The 22,836-nt window shown below is 31.6% G+C and overlaps 4 protein-coding genes across 4 annotated transcripts in view; 2 read left to right on the forward strand and 2 right to left on the reverse strand.

Annotated features, from left to right (window-relative positions):
• The window catches only part of LOC113396173 (protein PF3D7_1417600-like), a 580,968-nt gene that overhangs the window by 436,271 nt on the left and 121,861 nt on the right, over positions 1-22,836 (forward strand). The window lies entirely within an intron of this gene.
• Asns (Asparagine synthetase) lies at positions 6,483-8,253 on the forward strand. The gene has a single exon (XM_026633987.2). It carries the CDS (start codon positions 6,504-6,506, stop codon positions 8,157-8,159), a length of 1,656 nt encoding a protein of 551 aa, XP_026489772.2. The 5' UTR covers positions 6,483-6,503; the 3' UTR covers positions 8,160-8,253.
• Positions 10,126-13,430, reverse strand: LOC113396161 (protein farnesyltransferase/geranylgeranyltransferase type-1 subunit alpha). Its single transcript, XM_026633988.2, has 5 exons — positions 13,008-13,430; positions 12,001-12,124; positions 11,758-11,848; positions 11,329-11,468; positions 10,126-10,805 (listed from the first exon to the last, which is right to left on the reverse strand). The coding sequence occupies exons 1-5, from the start codon at positions 13,135-13,137 to the stop codon at positions 10,301-10,303; spliced, it is 990 nt and encodes a 329-aa protein (XP_026489773.2). The 5' UTR covers positions 13,138-13,430; the 3' UTR covers positions 10,126-10,300.
• LOC113396162 (pupal cuticle protein C1B-like) lies at positions 15,827-17,965 on the reverse strand. Its single transcript, XM_026633989.2, has 4 exons — positions 17,911-17,965; positions 17,294-17,470; positions 16,707-16,853; positions 15,827-16,073 (listed from the first exon to the last, which is right to left on the reverse strand). Exons 1-4 carry the CDS (start codon positions 17,920-17,922, stop codon positions 15,978-15,980), a joined length of 432 nt encoding a protein of 143 aa, XP_026489774.2. The 5' UTR covers positions 17,923-17,965; the 3' UTR covers positions 15,827-15,977.

Raw genomic sequence — 22,836 nt, forward strand, 5'->3', positions numbered from 1 at the left:
TAACTCCTCCTCGGTGGTCGGTAATATTATAGACGATACAATAGAATAATAAATAATTGGTGAATAACTGACTACAACATATGATTTTTTGAAAACTTCGATACAACTGAGTTGCTGATTCATTTTACATAAACAGAACATCAATTTATGCATGTACTTTAGAAGTCTAAAATGATGAGCTTCCAAAACAGTCATTGGCTGATAACCATCGTTAGGAGGAACATCCAGTGCCGGATTCAATCTCAGCGCCGCTTCTGGGCACAGTAAAAAATTCCACCCTATTATTGAAATTTTACACATTTACTACTATATATGTATATAGTACATACTTTTTAAATAAATAAAATGACTTATTCATAGCGAAAATAGTATTATATATTTTTATGAATAATTCATATTTTTAATAAGAAAAGCTTATCCGATAACGCGAATATTTATTATTGTTTGCCTTCCTTTGCGGTCCCTTAAAATTTGCCGCACTAGCCGCGAAAGGCCCTAGTTTTAATCCAGTAATGGGAACTTCTGTATGAACCTTTTTCTTAGACCAACCAATTTGGGCTATACGTTGTCTGCTGTTAAAGTTGGCGTTAGTCATGAACTTAATGTAATCACTTGCTGATAAGTCACGTACTTGGTGTTAATAGGTTTTTATAAGCCTCGGTAGATACCGCCCACACATCATAATATATGCTACAGCCGGTATTGTTGTGGTATTATTAGAAAGACGAGCGAGTTTGTGTAACTACAAGCACAAGGGACATTTCCAAAGTGTGCCAATGCCCAGTAAATAAGAAATGTTTAATATTTCTGACTGCGCCAAAATGAGCGGTGGTGACAACTTGCCATAATATTGACAATTTGCCAATCATCCTATACATTACAAATTTTAAAAAAATCGTTAAAGGAAATCAACTTTATTCATGTACTCAAAAAGTTTACAAGCTCGTTAAGATACAGCGACTTTAACTTTTAATTAATAAATCTTTAAATGATAATGCAACTTCCTTAAAAGTACGGCTCAAGAAAGTTTATTTTAAATATGTTTGTAGCTTCAGGTTCATTGGAGCTCACAACTAACTTTATTAAATTAATTATTGTTATAATTACATTAGTTTGAAGAAATAGATAATATATCTATATGTATATATTATTTGTCTGAATGAATATTTTTAAATTAGTTTTGGGCACAACTGTACCACAGTATAGAGACTCTGTGCCCTAAGTATGTTTTAGTTCGTAGACAAGTTGTTAGGCAAGACGCAGTTCATGCAATTTCCTATGTTTCAACAAGAATCTGAGAATTTCAAACTAGTTTGGCGTGAAAACACGTGAAATGGCTCCATTTGAGAGATTACATTGATTCTTTTTTTTCTCGGCAACCTTAACCGGAATTACTAGAGTAGATATATGTTACCTTCATCATAATAAATTTATAACATTTCCTCTTCTTCTCAAAGCTAATAATTCATTTCATAATCATTTCATAATCATTTTATTTATTACGGTATATAGTAAAATTTGTTAATAAGTAAATTTGTATTTGAAAATGTCTTAATTGAAAGCTCAAACTTTACGTTTGTGAAATCTAATACAAATAGAGTATCTATATTTAATAACGAGATGGCACAGTGGTTAGAACGCGTGCATCTTAACCTATGATTTCGGGTTTAAACCCAGGCACCATTGGATTTTGATGTGCTTAATTTGTTTTTATAATTCATCTAGTGCTCGGCGGTGAAGGAATACATCGTGAGGAAACCTGCATGTGTCTAATTTCAACAAAATTCTGCCACATGTGTATTCCACCAACCCACATTGGAGCAGCGAGGTGGAATATGCTCAAACCTTCTCCTCAAAAGAAGAGGAAGCTTAGCCCAGCAGTGGGAAATTTACAGGTTAATGTTATGAAAAAATTTAATACCACAAGCTTTTATAAATTATTACTATTATTTCCTCTGCTACTAATGGAGTTCGAGAAAAGACGGGGCGTCCAACGGGACTCAAAGCACATTTGATATATGTACCAAATGTCAATTGTTGTATTCATTGCCAGTATTTGAACACATGATTGATGAAGAACACAAGGTAAAGTCTAAAAAATTGATACAAAGAGTTTGCTAGACTAGCGTGCTTCTTCCTTCAAAAATCAATACCAGTTCTCTACCTTGGACTGTAGTGCAGAAGTTTATAATCGCATTTCCTATTAACTATCTTATTTATTTTAGTTCAGCCAAGAACTTGGATTCAGTGCAGTAACTCATTTACTATCTAAAAATAGGAATATATGTACATATAAACTACACTTAACTGAACTGCGATTGAAGTTACTGATTCATATATATACTCGTTCTTCTATTACAACGCCCGGTAACACTGTAAAGGCCAGTACTATGTATATGGGCCTACAGCACGACTACAAACAGACACAAAAAATATCCACGTTTCAACTCGCTACAAAGAAGTTTTATTATACGGCCAGAGCACCTCCTAAAACCCCTCAAAACAATATTCGAAACCGACATTAACAATCTCATTTCATTTTATTTTTTATTTTGTGTATCTTAATATTATCTTTTTTCACAATCCGTAACATCTGTTTTATGATTTTTAAAAGGTAAATTAGGCTGTAATAGAAAATATGTCATAATATTTAATTATTTCATAAACAAATTAAAACATAATTAGAGGAAATGGTTAACAAAATTGCATTATATTAATAAAATAATAATATTTTTTTATTTATTTTAACGGCAAAATTATTTCAATTTAATTTTAAATTAAAAAATTAAGCAATACAAACGAGTTACAAATATTTTAACAACGCCATCTATGAACAATAATAAGTAGCTCTGGCATTTATTATTCAAAAGTAGAATTCAAATTGTTTCATCCACATAAGGATAGATGGCGATGAATATTCTAACAAAATTATAATATTTAAATGAAAAAGTTATAACCAATACAAACAAAATTACTAAATAAATAAATCCAATCTCCAATTCATTGAAAACTATCAAGGAACCTGATACATAGGGCCGGATTATTGAACAGAAATATTTTTTAGCAAATTGATCTCGAAAATAGCAAGAAGTTTTAGAGATTTTCTCAGGATGATCCATTCTTTAAACATTTTCGTGTCCAGAGGATATGTAGAGTCGGGATCGTGGACCCGCTAAGGTCTTGAGCCTGGCTGGCAAACGCCACTTACTACGACTATGATTAAATTTTCTCTCGTCGCTTGACTACTAGCTCCAATTGTATGATGCCGAGTCTTTTAGTATACTGGTACGACTAACTTTACTTGATTACATATACTGACAATACCTAGTCGATTAGCTGGGCGGAAAGTTGAACTGGATATATAAGCTTAAATTTTTTAAATACATCTTAGATTGTTAGCAGGTTGTGTAATGAGAGAACTTAACAAATGGATAATTGAATAGGTGGCTTGGTAGATGGATAAAAGGGATATATAGGGGAGAAGTGCGTAAAGAGTATTTATTACCTCATCGTAGCTTGGCATCTCGGAAAATACTCTTAGTGTACCTATTGTTTATGTTTTGTAGTACTTATACAGGTATTTTCAGGATTTATTTAGTATTTTTTATTGATTTGTCTTGATCACTGGATCACGCTATTATTATATTTTTTGACCTATGATATGATCATATTTTTTCCAATATAATCAAAAGATGATGCAACATATACACAGGTGTAGTTCATATATTGCGTCATTTAGCTGATATTACTTGTAAATATGTACATAATTCAATCTAAACTTATTCTAATATGTATACTTCTTTCACTCTCATTATTATTCTGATAGTTCTATCTCGCTCTATGGTACCTTTTCGGTGTAGCTCGGTTGTCAAAAGGGCTGCCAGTCCGTTTGGTTTTCCCACTATTCGTCTAAATTAATTTTAAATTGAAATTATACATAAAGTATCACATATATTTTTTTTACTATTTCAAAACGTTGATGAATGCATTACATATTTTGAAATAAACTACCCTTACGCCTTTTTTTACACGTTTTACGTTTAAACGTTTTTATTTTACAAGTATATATTTGAGCTTAAATTAATATAAATACATCATGCAAACCTAAACGTAAACCGATCTGTGTTATTGGTATAACTGATACTAATATTTATTAGTTTTATTTCTCAGTAACCTTGTTTTTATTAATCGTTTTAAGGTAAATTATGACGGTGGTCGAATCTGCTGACTGCATTAAGGCGAGCCGTTATGAAATTACAAAACCAGTAAAAATTATAATTTTAATCCTTAATTCGATGGCTTACAGAAAAGCTACATATAATTTAAATGGGCAATATTATATTACCCAAGAACTAACCAATTTTGTTACTTCTATTTACATTATAATGATTTATCAAAAATAATTTGAACATAATGGTGGAAAATTTGTGACATATATTTTTTAGTTTCCAATACATGTGAATAATATGGTAACCCTGTATTATACTGCTAAGTGCTGACATTATTTGTGTCGATCATCGAAGTCATGTCGAAGTCAAGTTGACTTGTAGACTGTATCTACACGTGTGTCTATGTGTCTAAGACTAGTAGTGAACTACTAGTGACACTAGTAGTACTTTTAGAAGTACGAGTAGCAACGAAGTTTACCTGATTGTGCCATACAAAATCGTGACTAAATTTCGTATTTATAAGTATGTTTTAACAAATAGGTACTTATTCAAAGTAACCTAAAACATAATTGAAATAATTATAAGTATTTATTATAATTGAATTTTAAACTGCCACGTTAGATTTTAAACAGCTGACAATACTTTTACTTCGACCTGAAAGAAAAATAAACTGCTGAAATTCAAAGGTAATATTAGCGTGATTAATTGATATAATTTTAATTAATTCCGTAGAAACCGGCAACATAAAAGGAAGCGAAGTGTGATTTAAAAATAATAATGTTTTAATTTAATAAATTAATAATGGTTTAATATTCACTACTTTATTGATTTGGACTATATTTAATTTTTAAAATGATTGCTGTTTTTTTTTGATCGCGCGACAGCCATTGGTATAAATAATACCATCATTATATTGAGCGTGTTTCAGAGATTTTTGACTATAACGTAACCACAGCAATGCGTGGCCGGGTCTGCTAGTTTCTAATAAAATCCACATTTATAAATACACAATTGCACAGTGTATTTAATGAAACTAAATCAATGATTGGTGAATAATAAGTGTTAAATGAATCTTTATGAATTTGATATACATTAATGGAAGTATTTTGGTTATATCGTATAACTGCAAATACATATAAAGCACATTGATTTATATGTAGGTATGGGTACATATAAGTCAATGATTAACCCGGATATTTTCATTCTCCTACGTGTCCTTCATCCAGATGGTACGAAAAAATTCCGGCTTAAAGATATATTTGTCTTAAAAATATGAATAAATCAATATTTTTTTAACATTTATAATAGAATATTGATACAAGCATTCGTAAATAGTTTAATTAAATTACAATCCTACATTAAACAATGTTTTTTTGATTGTGTTATTATTATTTAATTAAAAAAAATTATAATTCAATCTAAACTTATTCTAATATGTATACTTCTTTCACTCTCATTATTATAATTTTAATTTTAATTTTTTGACTGTGTTATCTGAAAAAGTAGTGATGCTTGATTGAAATGATCCTTTTCTATAAATCGCTGAAGTTCTAACATGTATAAATTATTTAATTATTTAAAACAAAAATATTGTAAAAATGTCGTCTTATAAATATTAATAAACGCGTATTTATTCTGTCTTTCAACGAAATTTTTTTCAATCTAAAATAAATACGGACTATTAAATATTTTATCAAAATATCCATACATTATGATTAACTAACGAAAACGTTTAGTTTCTTTCGTTTAATGTATTTTGAAATATCGTGCACATATCACGAAGTACATCAAATATATAACTGTTACTAATCTACTTTTTAAGTAGCATTTTATATTTTTTCGTGCTCAAGCTGTCCATTCCTGATCGAGAATATCCAACTGTGAAGGACATATTATAATGCTAGAGAAGGATGAAGTGCTTTATTTGCTACGTAGAAAGTTCAGGCGCAGAAACAAATGCTTTGCCTTCTTTTCCAGGCACGCTATGTACGTCATAAATTTCCAAAATTAAATGTTTGGGGCTAATACTGAGAATTTCTTAACAGAAAGACCCACTAACTTTCCGTATTGATGCTGGATTTGAATCCACAATCTCGAGATCTATTGCCTTTGTTTTCGACTGGCAAGCTTATGAAATTAAAAAATACCCATATATTGTTATTATAAAACTATATCTAATGCAATGTGTACGAGTCCAAATAAAAGCTATGTATTTTTAAATGACGCAATAATCACATTATATGTTTAAGCGAAGTTATAATAATCAAAGAATATATGATAAAATACGATGAACTTTATTTTGCTTAAATAATTAATATTCAATTAACTTTTCAGATGTGTGGAATTTGGGCAACATTTGGAACTGAGGGAGGTCTCAGCGCCACCTGCCTTAAATGTTTTTCTGCAATAGTACACCGCGGACCAGACGCATGGCGAATAGAACAAGACGCAAGAGAACCACTCGGTACACTTGGCTTCCAAAGACTCGCTATTGTTGACGGTCTACATGGTATGCAACCTATGCGATTACATCGTTACCCTCGAATAACTCTCATTTGTAACGGTGAAATATACAACTACAAACGACTTCAAGATCAATACAATTTCCCATATGAAACAAACTGCGACGTGGAGGCCATTATTCACTGTTACGAAAACTTTGGCATTTCTGATGCCGTTAAAAAACTTGATGGTGTATTCGCATTTTGTTTGGTCGATGGTGAAAAAAGAAAAATTTTCATTTCTAGGGATCCATACGGTGTCAGACCCCTATTTAAGTTACAAGATGATGAAAATGGTTTTATGGCAATTTGTTCAGAAGCCAAAGGTTTGATTGGATTAAAACAAAAGGCAAGCGAAACGTCGACTTTAGGTCAATTTCCTCCAGGGCATTTAGAAGAATGGGATATGTTAGAGGGCGGTAAAGTTAAACTTAACAAAACTGAACAGTATTTTACGCCTGGTACTGCACCTCGCTTTTTACCATTCGTATCTGAAGAAGAAATCTCAGAGTTAAGTGTTTATGAAAAAACTGCTTATTTATTAGAAGCAGCTTGTAAGAAAAGATTAATGTCCGATAGACGGATAGGATGTCTTCTTAGTGGAGGTTTAGATTCATCACTTATTACTGCTTTAGTAGTAAAGTTAGCCAAAATACACAAACTGCCATATAAAATACAAACATTTGCTATAGGCATGGGAGATTCCCCTGATCTTATCGCAGCACGCACAGTTGCAGAATACCTTGGAACCGAACACCATGAAGTCAAATTTGATGAAAATGATGTAAAACAAGAATTAGATAATGTAATATATCATTTAGAATCATACGATATTACAACCACACGAGCTAGCTTACCGATGTATCTTCTTGCAAAGTACATTAAAGAAAACACAGACACTACGGTCGTATTTAGTGGTGAAGGTGCAGATGAAGTCGCTCAAGGGTACATTTACTTTAGAGATGCTCCAGATACTAAAGCTGCTCACGATGAAAGTATACGTCTGCTTTCAGATATATATTTATACGATGGATTAAGAGCAGATCGAACAACAAGTGCATTTAGCTTAGAACTTCGAGTACCATTCTTAGATATTCAGTTTACTAACCACTATCTTAATATCGAACCTTCTTTACGCCAGCCTCAAAACGGCGTGGAAAAGCATTTACTCCGCAACAGTTTTGCCAAGAGTGGCCTGTTACCGGACACAATTTTATTCAGACATAAAGAAGCATTTAGTGACGGCGTCGCTTCTGTGAAAAAGTCCTTATTCACAACGATTGATGAAATAATTAGAGAAAGATTGCCAAATGAAATTCCTTGCTATCCCGGAGTTCAACCCAACACTCCCGAATCAAAGTATTACCGATACATATTTGAAAAATCTTTTTCGGGTCAACATAACTTTACACCATATTACTGGATGCCCAAATGGGTCCAAGTGTCGGATCCATCGGCAAGATTTATAAAGCATTATGCAGCTTTATAATAATATTATGCTATTATATCTAAATGTAGATGAAATTTTTATTCGAGTGTGAAATTTAATTATGATTTTCGAATACATAGTTTTTGCTGTTGTTTTTATTATTTCATTATGCAAAAATCGACATATGTTACATTTCTTTGTCATATTGCAAAACAAGAATTCCATTGCGTATATAAAATTAATCAAAGTCATAAACAAAAGAAGCGATTACTGATTATAAATATCACAATTTCTTAAAGGTGGTCTAATAGAATTAATAAAGTTGGACATACAATGACAGTTGTTATAAATAGGCGCCGTTTCAGGAGTTTCGTCTTTATACTCTAAGTAAGCCATTGGCTGTCTTCTCATGCTACTATCTTGACTATCAATATTAGCATTTGATACTTCAGAACCAACTTTATCTAATGCAACGGCCTTACTGAGCTCACATTGTTTTGTATCTGAAGTAGATTTCTCAGCAACGTTATACGCTTTCTCGGTTGATTTGTCACAACTAAACATTTCTGTCTTGGTTTCAATTTCCTCATCTTTAAAAATCTTAACATCTTTTTGACAACTTGAATTTAAGGCCATATAACACCCCGGACACAGAGTGTTGTGTAGAGTTGGGACTTGATGAAATTTTTGAGTTGATACAGCTCTAGATATTTCTTTGAAAAAACATTGTTCTGTCACTTGATTTTGCTTGTCGTGGTATTCTATAATATTTTCCAATGACTTTTCGTAACCTTTACAAATTTTACAATTACATATATTTTTAGCTAATAATTGTTTTAAGTAGCGCAGCTCTTCTGGCTCAAGTATGCAGTTGGAATTTGGTATTATTTTCCACATTATGTCGGCCACATCACTTACAAAATGAAATTGATAAATAATAGTCCATTATTAGAATTTTTGTTATTGCATTTTAATTACCTTCACCAGAACGTTTAACACATATTTACTTTCAAACTGACGTGTGCATACAGAGTACAAAAATATGTCAAAAGTTCAAATACAGTTTTATTAAAAAAAAAATATTACAATTATCTAGACTTTTCACATGCGAGTGTTTCTTGAATCAATTACAATTTTTATGAGACAATTGCACATTCATATGTTTTAACAATAAAAACAAAAGTATTCGCCATGAATTATTACAATGTATTGTAAATTTAAAGAACGTTCACAATTATATTATAATATATAATGCTGTGTGCATGCCTTACGAACTCCTTACATCTATGTATAATATCTTTACTTACGAATATCAATTTGTTTAAAAAGGATAATCCAAAAAGTTTTCGCTAATTACCAAAGATAACAGGATTAAAGCTTCATGTTTTTGGATCTATAAGTAAGTACACAAAATTAATGTCAAGTAATTGACTAGGCTAGTCAAGATTTTTCATAATAAATATGTAATATATAAATCAAAAAATTTCAGTTACCAAAAAAAGCATTATCTGCAGTAAAAATATAGCATGAAAAAATCTAAAGGAAATAAAAAAGAAACTTCAGTACATTTAACTTCCAAGGCACTGCATTTCGCTTCTTATATAAGACTAAATATAATATTAGATATACTTACGTCGGATTTTCATGCACTTCTCAACATTTTTAAATAATTTCAGTATATAATTTTATTACAATAATTCATATTTATTTGTAGCCATTTTGCGACTGTAGACAGTGCAAGTGCAAGAATTGTCCAGACATAAAAAATCTACTTTCGACGTCGCTCCATGGAAAATCAAAAAATATAAAAAATAAATCTAAGGCAACATTTTCTAAAGATATAAATGCTGATCAATGTTCTAGTAACAAATTGGAACATTTTATGACTTTTGTGAAGAATGATGATGATTGCAATTGCGAAGTAGTGGTGCGTGCACTTCGTTCTAACGTACATTTAAATCTTGATTTGTCAGAACAAAGAGCGAAATATTCTAAAACTAATGATTGATAAATAATAAACACTTGCTTTGCTGGCCTATTACTTTATTTATCATACAATGATATTCAAACACTAAATAAATATATTTCATTTTATAAGTGTTGATTTTACTATGGGTGTATCTCGGTAAAAAAGTTTTGCATTTAATTGATTTATTATTAACCACAGTAATCTAATCCAAGGTTCCTTTCGAATACAAACTTTATTCCTCCATATTATTTTGTTCTACTGTTTTAATATTTTGCAATGCCTTAATTTTTTCACTAAAATAATTCCAATATTTGGATCTTATTTTATCATACTTAGTGGCCAGGGCTTGACATAGGTCTATTGCTCTTTCGGAATTATATATGCAGCTCGTCTCGCCTTTCTTGAGATTTTCTTCACAGATATCAATAATGAACGCAAGTAAATATGGTGATCGACATTTATTTTTATAAAGTTCCTCACAAAACGATGTCACAACTGCATTACCACTTATTCCTCGCTTATCGTGAAGCAAAACTCCTCGTAAATAATTCCAAGCACTTTCATTGTTTTTAACAAACTTGATCTTTTCTAAGGCGTAGCATATTTCCTTCTGAACATTATAATCGGACCAGCCGAGGTGGTTGTTCATAACGAAGTAACGCTGATTCCATGCAGAGTTATTTCGGACATCTTCATTAATTAAAGTATCCACAAAGTCCATCTCCTTATCAAAAAGTCTGCAATGTTTGATTTTTTTTTTATTTCTATTACAAAAATTAAAATTATAAAATATAAAGGCAAAAAAATTCCTTACTTTTATATTACATAATAAAGAAAACTTATTTTACAACTAACTTATAAAATTCTTTAACAATATTTTTCAGTTAATTTTAAATTTAACCTAATTGTTCTAAAAAAAAACATGTTTTTGGAAATCCAACATTAATATTATAGACTTTTAAACCAATGAGCTGAGAATGTTTGCTGAGAATTTTTGTGTTGTTGTGATAAGAATAGACTATACATGATCTCTAAAGCATTAGAATGTAAACACTGCCAACCTCTAAACTAGGAATTAGTATTTATTTGACACAAAACAAAATTTTTTCACGATATTGACTTGATATTTATGCACGAAGGATCTTCATTCTACATCCTTGAGCTAGCCCCTAAATAAGAAAGCACTGGAGTCATTTTACCTCATATTTTCGCTAAGAGTAATGATTTATATAAGTACTTAGTGAAAAATTAAACACTAACCCGAATGTCTTTATAGCCCATTGTCTGTGTTGCCAGGCGTGGTAATTTTTAGGGTCTTGTTGAAGAGCATCACCAGTAACTTCCAACTCCAGAGATGGATCTTGAAGCCACTCGATTAGGACCCTTCTATGATGCCATACCTATAAAAAAATTAACATTCCTTATGAAATTCTAGGAAAAAATAATACGATACAGTAAAAATTAGAGCTAAACCACTTCAACATCCGAATATGGAAAATTAAGTTTTTTGGCAAAACCGAGAGGCGAGGATTTTCTTTACATATTTAAACACAATTAATGGTATAAGGGTTTGATTAATTATTATTAAGGAAGCTCTAGAAACCTAATGATATACTAATAATACACTATCAATATCTCAATAATATTAAAAAAATACACATGAAAATATTTTTTATTTCAAAAACTTACCTGATAATTTTTTGGCGACTGTTTGATAACAGCTTCCACATATTCTAATTCAGTTTTCAGATCAGTGCCTAATGCTTGAAGAAGATCTCTCCTGTAAATTTTTTTTATTGTAACATTACATAAAATGGAAATATTCATTATTACTATCCAGTAGTCATTAAAATATGGTAATGTGTATAAACATTGTTTGATTATGTATTTATATGTATATTTTCAATTGTCAATTATAATTTATAAAATTACCTATACTGCCACACTGTATAATTTGCTGGATTGAATTCAACAGCATCCTTAGTAAGTAGCAATGCCCTTTCAGATTTTTCATTGGTCTTTAATATAGCTCTGAAGTAGTCATATACATCTTCAACTGAAATTAAAAGGTTAAACTAACATTATTATCATTAAATAATATAATAATAAAATAAATTTTAACAAGCTAGTAATTGCCAATTTTTTCATGTTATGTCACAAAATGTGAAAAAGAAGGTCAAGATGCACACATTCTAACCCCTGTGCAATCTCGCCTCTTAATTACACTGGTTCACTTCTAACTGGAACATAGTATTATAAAGCAAACAAAGCCAAGTGAACCAGTGTAATTAAGAGGCGAGATGGCACAGGGGTTAGAATGTGTGCACCTTGACCAACAACTGCGGTGTCCAATCCAGGCAAGTACTGCAGAAATCCATATGTTTAATTTGTGTTTATAATTCATCTCTTACATGGTGGTAAAGGAAATCATCAAAGCGAAATCTATGTGTGGATGATTTGAATCTTTCAATGAAATTCAGTCACATATGTATCCACCAATCCGAATAAGCGGAGGGTGGTGGAATTAGCTGCAAACTTCAAAGGACCCCTTCCTTTGAGGTTTGCAGCTCCTTTGAGGCCTGAGTCCAGTAGTGGGGCATTAACAGGCTGCTGTAATAAAGTACTACTTTTCAGCGTAAGTAAAAACAACCTGCATATAAAATCTGACAATTTCAAGGTTAACAGTGTATTTATCCAATGGATATAAGCAAAGGTTTCTTTAGTGACTATTATAACAATAATATATAACAATATCAAGGCAAATATTACAGTACAAAGTACAATTATGTGACCTATTTTTTGTATATACAGACTAATTGTCTGCCTTTCTAAAATTAATAAAATTGATAATATGCCATATGGGGACTTAGAGGTCACAAATGTGGCCACTATGGCCATTAGTTAAAGCTCTAAACTTGATGATGATGAATTTGACTTACATTTTTCAGAGTGGGCAATGACAACTACAGGTGCTGGACCATCATCCTCTGGTATTGGAGTCACATCACTCCAATCTGGCCTATCTTTATAGAAAATCCAAGATGCATCACTGTCTCCACTCTCAGACATAATTTATTCGAAGAAATGTTACAACTTTATAATTAATGTCGTATGTATTCAGCTCTTTGTCAAAGTTAATAATCAAAGTAAGTTTATAATCAGCTGTCGTATTTCTATAACAAGGCGACAAGAGCCATAAATACACACTATCTAGGTCGACAGTCTTAATTTGTTTGCTTCTAGCTTTATTTATATATTTGATAGTAGTATAACACTGATAATTTACATGTGATATTAAATGTTATTAGTTACGACCAGCTACACAAGTACACAACAGCGAAATTAAATAAATAACATTATGTCTACACTACAGTCGGTCTGAAAAATGTAGATTATACAAAACATACTTTTAAACTGTCACTACTGTCAGTCCATTGTGACAACTACTATTAATAATCTGTGGACACCGGGCTATAGTTTTATATAGATATGGTTTAGCTATTAAAATTTATTCGCTTTTTTTAGAACGTGAGTGAGATATAGTAAAATTTGTTCTTTGTAGTAATCTTGAGTGTATTGGAACAATTTATTGAATAAGTAACGAGACTATATAAAAGAAAAATTAAATAAATATAACATTAAATTTCAAACAAAAGGATTGGGTGAAACTGGTTTAAAATTCAGTGAAAAATGTTAGAGCTTTGTACTAGCCCGTATGATACGCCCCAATTTATAATAAATTTTACCGCCAATCAGTAATACTTAGCATTGTTGTTCCGATTTGAAGAGTGAAAATCTTAGATCCTAAATTGATGGCGCATTTGTAATCTAAAGAATCGTTAATATTTCTTAAGGTGCCAATATCTATGGGTGGTCTGACAACATACTATGAGGATGATACATACCCATTGCAAGTCTTCCTACCGATTTCATTAAAAAAAGAAAAAAATTGACTCACATAATTATAAACAATTGAAATGAAATAGAAGCTTGTTAAATAGTTCGTTTATATATTTTCTAATATTTTCAAATTAAAAACAAAAATAACTCATAAAAAATTATTAAAACGTATCTATGAAGTATAAAATGAGTTTTTGTACAGACACGTTATACCTACTTATCTTTTAAAGTCAAGTTAGGTTTCTAAAAAATTATCTACACACCTACTTTGTATACAGTATTCATTGACGTAGTCTAGATTTTAATATAGGTAGAATTAAACACCCACAAGAGAAGATGATAATTTCTTGACCTTACTGTTGATGCCAAGTTGCAATGGGTTCCCCATATAAACGGATTTGCAAGTACACTAAGCTCTGCGGTATTAGCGGTCAAGAAAATCAGATTATTTACCGATGTTGATACGGCTCACTCAGTAAATTTCAGCTACTTTCACTGTGTAATATATTACGGTATTGTGCTTTTGGGGTAACGCAGTCGCTATCCACATTATGTTATACTTATGTGCGCTGCAGAAAAGGGCTATCAATAACCTAGCTGAAAAATAATTCAGATATAAATTAAAAAAAATAAAACAAGATAATAACTATTGCTGCTCAATTTTTACTCTGTAATGTTATGTATATACGCAAAATATAAATGATTTTGTGAGAAAATGTGATACTCATACCATGCCCTTGACAGAAACAACCAATTACTCGACTGCTAAGAGTCAGAAACTCTTTTGTTGGGCAATGGATACGGTTCTACAATAGGATCCGAGAAAGCGTAAAAAATTACTCTGTTGCCAAATTTAAAAAAAAAAGTTAAAGAACACTTGTATGCGAAAGGTATTATACAATTAGTAAGTTCATGATTGATAGTACACCTTGGAAATAAAACGATCGCCTCGTGGCTATTTAATATATGTAAATAATCACAAATTGACAACAAAAAAACCTCTTTTTTGCCAGTTCTTTTCAGGTTAGGGTATTTTCTTTTCCGAACCGGTGGTAGTATTTAATTTGACAATCAGTAAGTGTAATGCTTCTATATTGAGCTTGATTTGATTAATATTTATAATATTACTACTTTTATATATATTACTAGCTGTGCCCGCGACTTCGTGCGCGTTTGAATTTAATAAAAAAGCGTGACTTTATTATTATTTTACATATAATTCTAAAATAAAAGTAGTCTACGTTACTTCTTATTACATCAACTGCCAGTGAAGCTAAGTCCCGTCAAAATCGGTCCAGCCGTTCCAGAGATTAGCCGGAACAAACAGACAGACAAAATTTGTAAAAAATGTTATTTAGGTATATGTACCGTGTATACATACATATGCATTTAGTAAAACGCGGTTATTTTAATATTACAAACAGACACTCCAATTTTATTATATGTATAGATTTAATTTTATTAATTTACAATATTATTACTTACCTAAATATGAGTATTGAAATCACTCGAATAATAAAAATAATTAGAGGGAAATCTTGATCTCGTGGGAAACATCAAATATATAGCATAATATGTACATAAAATAAATATATTCAGAACTCAGAGCGTGAAAAAGCAATCTTCTGATAATAATATCTTCCGATAGTAAGTTTTATGGTGAACTTCATACATAAATCTGAACAGTTTGTTTTTTTAACGAGCTTAATTCAGAAACTACAGTCTTGAATAGACAGCCCATGAGTTAAATTCGAAGCAGTAAAGTTCAATGAAAAAAAAGCAGCGCCGAGCAGCTAGTTAAAAATAAATGCATTTACACACAAGTTCTGCTTTGATTAACTTCAAAATAAAAGAGAGATTACATTGATATATTGTTTTAATAGTTAATTAAAATAAATTATAATAAAAACTATCAGATAACAAACAAAGGAATCCTTAATTAGTCACAAAACAAAAATAACAAGACAAAATAACATTATATGGAACTTGTAATGCTCATTTTCCCATAATTACCATCCGTAAGCCAGGCCAAGTCCATTAGTATAGGTCATGTGTGAAACTGCAGGTGCAGCAGAGAAAGCCACGCCCAAAAGACCAGTAGCCACCTGAAATTAAGCAATTTGAACAATTTGCAAAATATTAAACATACACCATAACATTTAAAAACATTTAGATATATTATATACATGCTTAATTGCGAATTGCTTGCTTGTGTCAAGCTTATACACAGCTATCCGCGGTAGGTACAAGGCTTGGATGCGAAATTAAAAAAAAAATGAATGGGCTTTCCTATAAAAATATCTCATTAACAGTCTGAGCTAGGAAGTTAGCAGTGTTATGCAAAGCTGTTCCTCCAGAATCATGGTCTTTCCGCGATCCTGTTGGATAGCTGTACCTTCAGACTAAGATATTTTTTGCGTGTGTACCTCTTCATTTTCATAGACAAACTTGAATGCGATGTTATTTCCTGCATTATTATTGTTACTCAATTGCAAAAGTAAAGTTTAATCAAATCGTTTCATACCGAACACGAGGTGTTTGCGATCGGTGCCTATGCCACTATAATTATAGCTACGTCTATTCACCATAAATATTTTAAGCACATTAAATTGGTTATGAAGACTTAGTAAGAGAACAATGCAAACTGTTGAGAATCTACTTTGTTAAAAAGAAATAATTTATTTCGTTAAAAATACAATTTAATCGTTAGTAATATTTATTGTATTGATTCAACTTACTCTAGGAGCTGGTAGTGGTGCGCCAACTAAGGGTGCAGCTATGCCGTGGTAAGTTGGAGCGATAGCGATGCCTGGATTGCTTACACGTACATCGGCTTTGCGCACACTCGAAAATGGAGTATCTACGGCCTTGGTGTAGGTCGACACCTAATAAGTTTTATATAAAAAAAAATGATATACAGGAAGACTAGCTGAGTGGCTTTGTATTATTATCACTTATAAGTTCATGTCTCGTTTCCGTATTATTTAAACTATATACAGGTAATCAATAAAGAGTTCTCCGGCATAGTCTTAGTCTTTAGTCTTAGTCTTTCTGGCGCACTGTCAAATCAAATCAAATACCATGAGATTTAGACAGAGAACTTTTTACGAATTGTTGTATCCCTGACAGACTTATGCAAAGTGAAATATAGCCACACCGTTTGTCAATAGACGACGTAAGCGCATCAACATCAAGAGTTGTCATTCTTCACAGGGTTGGTAGACAATCAGCTGTCGTAATAAGCTGCCAAAAAATTTCTTCAAACTAAAAGTATAAATAAGGAAATATATAATGCTTAGGTAGGTATATCACATTGAAAACAGACCTGCCCCAAGTTAAACGGTGATCTCAATATATTAGAATGTTGTGTAGCAATAGCTGGTTGAGCTGGATATGAGCTGTAAGGATTCCAGCCACCATAGGCATAAGAACCGTAATAACTGGCAGGTGCAATCAGCCCTCCGGCCTGAACAGCCGCGGCCACGTACGCTAACAATAATACCTAGAAAAAAAAAAAACAAGGAAAGTAATATTCGTTAATGTCCCATTACTGGACTAAAGCCTCTCTCCTCTTGATTGTTTGTTAAAGGTTTCAGGCTTAATCCACCACTTACTCTAATGCGGGATACCCATGTGACAGAATTTTATCAAACACATGCAGGCTTCCTCCTGATCCTACGCCGCCAAGCACGAGACCATGTATAAATACAAATTAATAACACGAAAATTCAGTGCTTTATATTTTAATAGAAAAATATTTGTTACATCGTTTTACAACACATCGCATAATTGGATACTATTTCAAATTAATGGAATTGGAAATAAAATCGTACATGGTAGGTATAGGTGGAAATAAACGGATGCGTGGTGCTTGACCTTATTTTACTAGGTAATACTAAACTTATTCCTTTTGTAATTATTAAAAAAAGTTATCAAGCTTACCTTTAACATCATTGTTAATGTTTCTGAACTTAGATGTGATATGGTATTCAAACGGGCCCGTGTTGCCTTTTATATCAATGTCTGACAACTTAATATATTAAAGGGCATGTGTTTGAATACGCATAAAACGTATATTACGAATATTGAGCTTCGGAAAAAGCGTATGCAGGTGTTGTTTAACAAGGACAAAACGTTTGTTTGGTCTAGATTTTAATGTTCCTCAATGAGAGATATGAGATACATATTAATAACTGTTGCGAATTTATAATATTGCATATCCATGTTTATTTATTGTGTTAAGTGAATTGCGATATTAATGTATGTTTATACTTTATACTATTAAATGAGGATTAGGGACGAGACGTTTTTGAAAAAATGTAGCTTAATCATTTTAATTACTTAATATGGTTATCATTGAAGAATAAATTACCTTTTAATTCCAAGTTTATAAAACATGGATTTAAAATAGCTTAACTATTTTTTGTGCGTTTCAAGATTCCTTATCTTTACAATTCGTATTCATTACATAGTATAAAACAAAGTCGCTTACCGATGTCCGTATGTGTATGCTTAGATCTTTAAAATTACACAACGGATTTCGATGCGGATTTTTTTAATAGATAAATTGATTCAAGAGATTTATATGTATAATACATGCACAATATACCTAGTAGAGAAAGAGTTTTTTAGAGGTTTCTAAAGTGATGTCGTAAATAAACACATTTAATGCGCTTACATTATATCATCAAAATAATGTACTACAGTATTGTACACCTTAAAAAGGTCTTCAAAAAAGTCTATCTCTTAGGGATAACCCACAATAACCATTTTTTATTATTTTCTTTTGATAGACGGGAGATAAAAGGTTTATTTTCGAAGTGATTCGAAGCAATAGGTACAGCATTAATCCTTATCCGAATAAGTACCTACCTTAAATATATTGTGCATTTAATATAGATCAATATGGCCCTTTACAACATGTAATTTAAATTAATATTTTTGAAGATATATCAGATTTAAAACCCAGGTACATAGCGGTTTGTATTGTCTTATCTAATGACTGAAAAACTGTGTACGTTGTAAGACAGTAGTCAGTCAGCCAGTAGTAGTCGGTAGTATATTTAGTATGAGCATTGCACCCATGCGAAGCGGGGCGGGTCGTTAATAAAATTATAAAAAAAAAAATATTTCGCAAGATAAAAATAAATAAATTAGATATTTATCTAAATTAAACTCGTGTATCTTTCAGTTTTTATTCATATATAAAGTAGTTTAACAAATATGTAGTAACATATTTGTTAACAATACATCAAATGAATAAAAAGTAGTAAAATGTCTATGCATACCTTAAACTTTACTGTCTTTGATTAGGTTCCAAGTTTAAAAATGAGTTTAATAGTGTAGCTATGACGTTTCCTTTAAATAGGTAATCATTTGTTTTTCGACTGCTCGATTTAACTTTTAAATGGCCGTTTCTGTGACCTTGGAAAATCGAAATTGCACATTATAGCAGTAATACTTGACAATTTAACGACGATACTACATCAAATGAAATCGGGGTAAACGCGTCTTTCATAGGGAAAACTACACACCACACAGCTATACCGTTTTCGCCGACGGAAATGAGGTCCCCGAATCCCAATAATTAGAAAACAATCCTCGAAAATGTGCTATCACGCCACCAACTAAGTGCTAAGCCGATGTGCGATTTCATAGGAGACACCCTCAGGATGAACGTCACTCGGAGCCCGAGAGGGCGCATACTTCAAGACTAAGTCTAGTACTCGCCTTCACTTCCAATGACGCTGTAAAGGTCAGTAGGGCCATTAGCAAAACACAAACAGTCACAAAATAAAAAATAAAAAAGCCGTCTCGTTCATTTGGTTCGAGCGCCGCGCGGAGACAAGAAGTGGATTGAAGTACATCCTCAGCGAGTCGTGTTGTGGGATTCCAACGATATATTGTTAAGAATTTAAGATAGTATTCTTTGAATACAAAAAGGTCTTTTTAAAACTTCAATCACGATTCCACTGATGACCGATGACACTGCATGCTGCTTCTTGTTTCAAATAAAACAGTTCTTGTCGGAACTATTCATTGTTTCGAATGATGACGTCGTATAATGCGACATGTACTTGTTTTGCTATAGGCGTAACGACGTACTACTACATGTGTATATATTACCCATAGAAAATGTTTTATGCATTGCAAGTATGTCGTACGTATGTCGTGCTCTTTCAATATATTAGTAAGTATATATGTACTATGTAATAAGCACGATCAGTTGAATTGAATTGTTGGAAGAAATATTAAATTCAACTTGTGATTATCTAGATTCTATATAGTAAAATATATTATAGTAAGGGTTGTCACTTACTTAAATTTAGTAGATTATTATTCATAACTATACATTATTTGGTTAAAAAATGTAGGTAAACCGTCCAGGGGGTTCTTTGATGACACCAGAATCATTTTATTTCAACTGTTACTTCCAAAATAATTGATTAATAGTATTAAAGCTAATAGCAACGAAACAAAAATGAAAATTTTCTGAACTGTGTTGTCTACCAGCCGATCGCTGCGCCACCGAACGGGTCCAATCTTAACTATCCAGGGACAAACTTAAAATCTGCACAAAAAAAAAATATCTGAAATCGGCCCAAGCATTTAGGAAGTGTTCAGTTACATACACACGATCAGAAGATTTATCAAAAGTCAAAAATTAAATATAAAAGCATTATAATTACTTATTGATTGTCAAGAAAAAAATACTACGAATACCACTGTTTCGGAAAGAAGCACCTCAAACCTGAGAACCGGCGAAGGAAATTCAGCAGGACTTTTCGTTTTTTTATATATATAAAGATAAGCTTCAAATGTATTATTAAAATAGGTATAACTTAAAAGTTACAAATAGCAGCCCTAATAGTTACTACAAGTAACAATTACATTTGGGTCATGTTCATATAGACCTTAGATTACATATACAAATAATATGACATACTAATTCAAACACTCGCAAATAACTAGTTATATCGAACATTGCACTAATAAAATATATGTTTTATATGTAAAACTGGAAATTGAACTCGTATTTAACTTACTTTTCTATATTATCTACACGTAGGTATATTTATTATAAATTCTCAAGTAACTTTGTTCGTCTGCCTGTTACGCTTCCAAAGCAACCGAACCGATTTTAATTATATTTGATACGGAGCAAGCTAACCAAAAGGACTTTGATAGTTTTATATATATACATATATATTTAAAAAGATACATCGGGTAGCCGGTGGAGAGGAAACCGACGCGAATAATCTTGCATTGGTTAGGTATGTATTAAACTTAATTGCGAGACATTCAAAGAGCGAATTTAAGTTTTGTTCGAATACGAATTTCCACCAGCGTCCTTTGTGGTCATTTTATTTCAGTTGTTTTGAACTAAGTTCCTAGTTGTTATACATTTTTGAGAGCTAAGAAAACGGTTATGTTTTTAAAATATTCTGCAGGACAAGTTTCATAACGATTTTTTTTTATTTTTAAGGCATATTTGTGGAAAAAAGTAAAAAATATATTGAAATAATATCTTTTTCCGTCTCGCATTTTTAAAATTGGACCGATAATTATTGTTTTAATATTGACAAATAACCAGTGTTTATTTGTTTTTATAAATCAGAAGAAAAAAATAGATTTTAATTAATACTTTTTTTTAGATAAATTTTTGAAGGTGCATTTTTGACTTATTTTGAAAAAAATTAAAAAACGCTATAATTCAAAAATGGTTAACTTTTGCATTATGCATATGGGGGTTAAAATTATCGCAAATAATCACCCCTATCACCTCCTAACGGGAATACGTCGAATTACCAATAACCCTGTATATATGTATATACAAGTGCAATAGCATAGTATATGCAAGTTATTCAACTTCATATAGTACGTAGGAAACTGAAAAATGAAAAATACATACATAAGGAGCCGGACTTTGTCAAGATATATGTACACTAACATTTAGAGTTTTTGGTAAAATTTATATCAATATATTTTGCGATTAGCCCTATGGGCAGGGCCGAATTACCTTTTATACAGGTAGGTAGTTTTAATTCCACGCGTGAAATTATAATACATTTACATAAGTTCTAGTTAAGTAGTAATAATCGGCGATACGCTAAATGTAAACGGTTCGTAATTGTACTCGCATATTAAGTTGTTTCTGACGTAGAGCTAAATAATTAGATATGCTTTTAAATACTTACATCAAAATTATACTCCACAAGCGTATACTTGTGATTTCTTCCTCCGCGTTTTCTTTTAAATTACATGTTATACTAGAAAGCCAAACAAGCCAATGGGTCACCTGGGCAGTGGATAGTAAATAGTCACCACCGCCATTAAGCATTGGCATTATAAGAAATATTAACTATTCCTCACACAATAATAAATCTACCAATTTAATTGGAAGATGAACGCTCAAATAGGCCATCTGATGGTAAGTGATATGTCATGACCCTTCTACCTGTAGTTACACTGGCTAACTTACATTTCAAACCGGAATACAAATACTAAGTACCGCTGCTTGGCGGTAGAAAGTATCCTGAGTGGGTGGTACGTACCAAGACGGGCTTGTACAAAGCCCTACTTTTACATAGATATTACTAGGTGAGTAATATCTATGTAAAAGTGTGCAAATCTTTGTACAAGGATGTATCTGTACCTTATAACACTGGCAAAGCACATGGCTGTGCTTCGGTTTAAAGGGTGGGTGTCAATCAGCCTTCTTCCCAGTCGAAACACAGCAGTGCTTGCAATATTTAGCTGTTCAGCCGTAGAATAATAATTTATAAATGGTTGTAATCTTCTCAGACAAGCTTTAAAAATATAATTATAATAATATTGCAAGATGATTTTGAAACTTTTTTTATATGG

Source organism: Vanessa tameamea, chromosome 11 (assembly GCF_037043105.1).
Source record: "Vanessa tameamea isolate UH-Manoa-2023 chromosome 11, ilVanTame1 primary haplotype, whole genome shotgun sequence".
Taxonomy (NCBI): Eukaryota; Metazoa; Arthropoda; class Insecta; order Lepidoptera; family Nymphalidae; genus Vanessa; species Vanessa tameamea.

Bases quoted from the DNA above. Each gene is read 5' to 3' on its own strand.
- Asns (XM_026633987.2), top strand. From the start codon at position 6,504: ATGTGTGGAATTTGGGCAACATTTGGAACTGAGGGAGGTCTCAGCGCC.
- LOC113396161 (XM_026633988.2), bottom strand. From the start codon at position 13,137: ATGTCTGAGAGTGGAGACAGTGATGCATCTTGGATTTTCTATAAAGAT. The intron at 12,125-13,007 runs GTAAGTCAAATT...TTTTAATTTCAG, and splicing joins CATTGCCCACTCTGAAAAAT to TTGAAGATGTATATGACTAC. The intron at 11,469-11,757 runs GTAAGTTTTTGA...ATTTTTTTATAG, and splicing joins AGTCGCCAAAAAATTATCAG to GTATGGCATCATAGAAGGGT.
- LOC113396162 (XM_026633989.2), bottom strand. The intron at 16,854-17,293 runs GTCTGTTTTCAA...AAAACTTATTAG, and splicing joins CACCGTTTAACTTGGGGCAG to GTGTCGACCTACACCAAGGC. The intron at 16,074-16,706 runs GTAAGTTGAATC...GCTTAATTTCAG, and splicing joins CACCACTACCAGCTCCTAGA to GTGGCTACTGGTCTTTTGGG.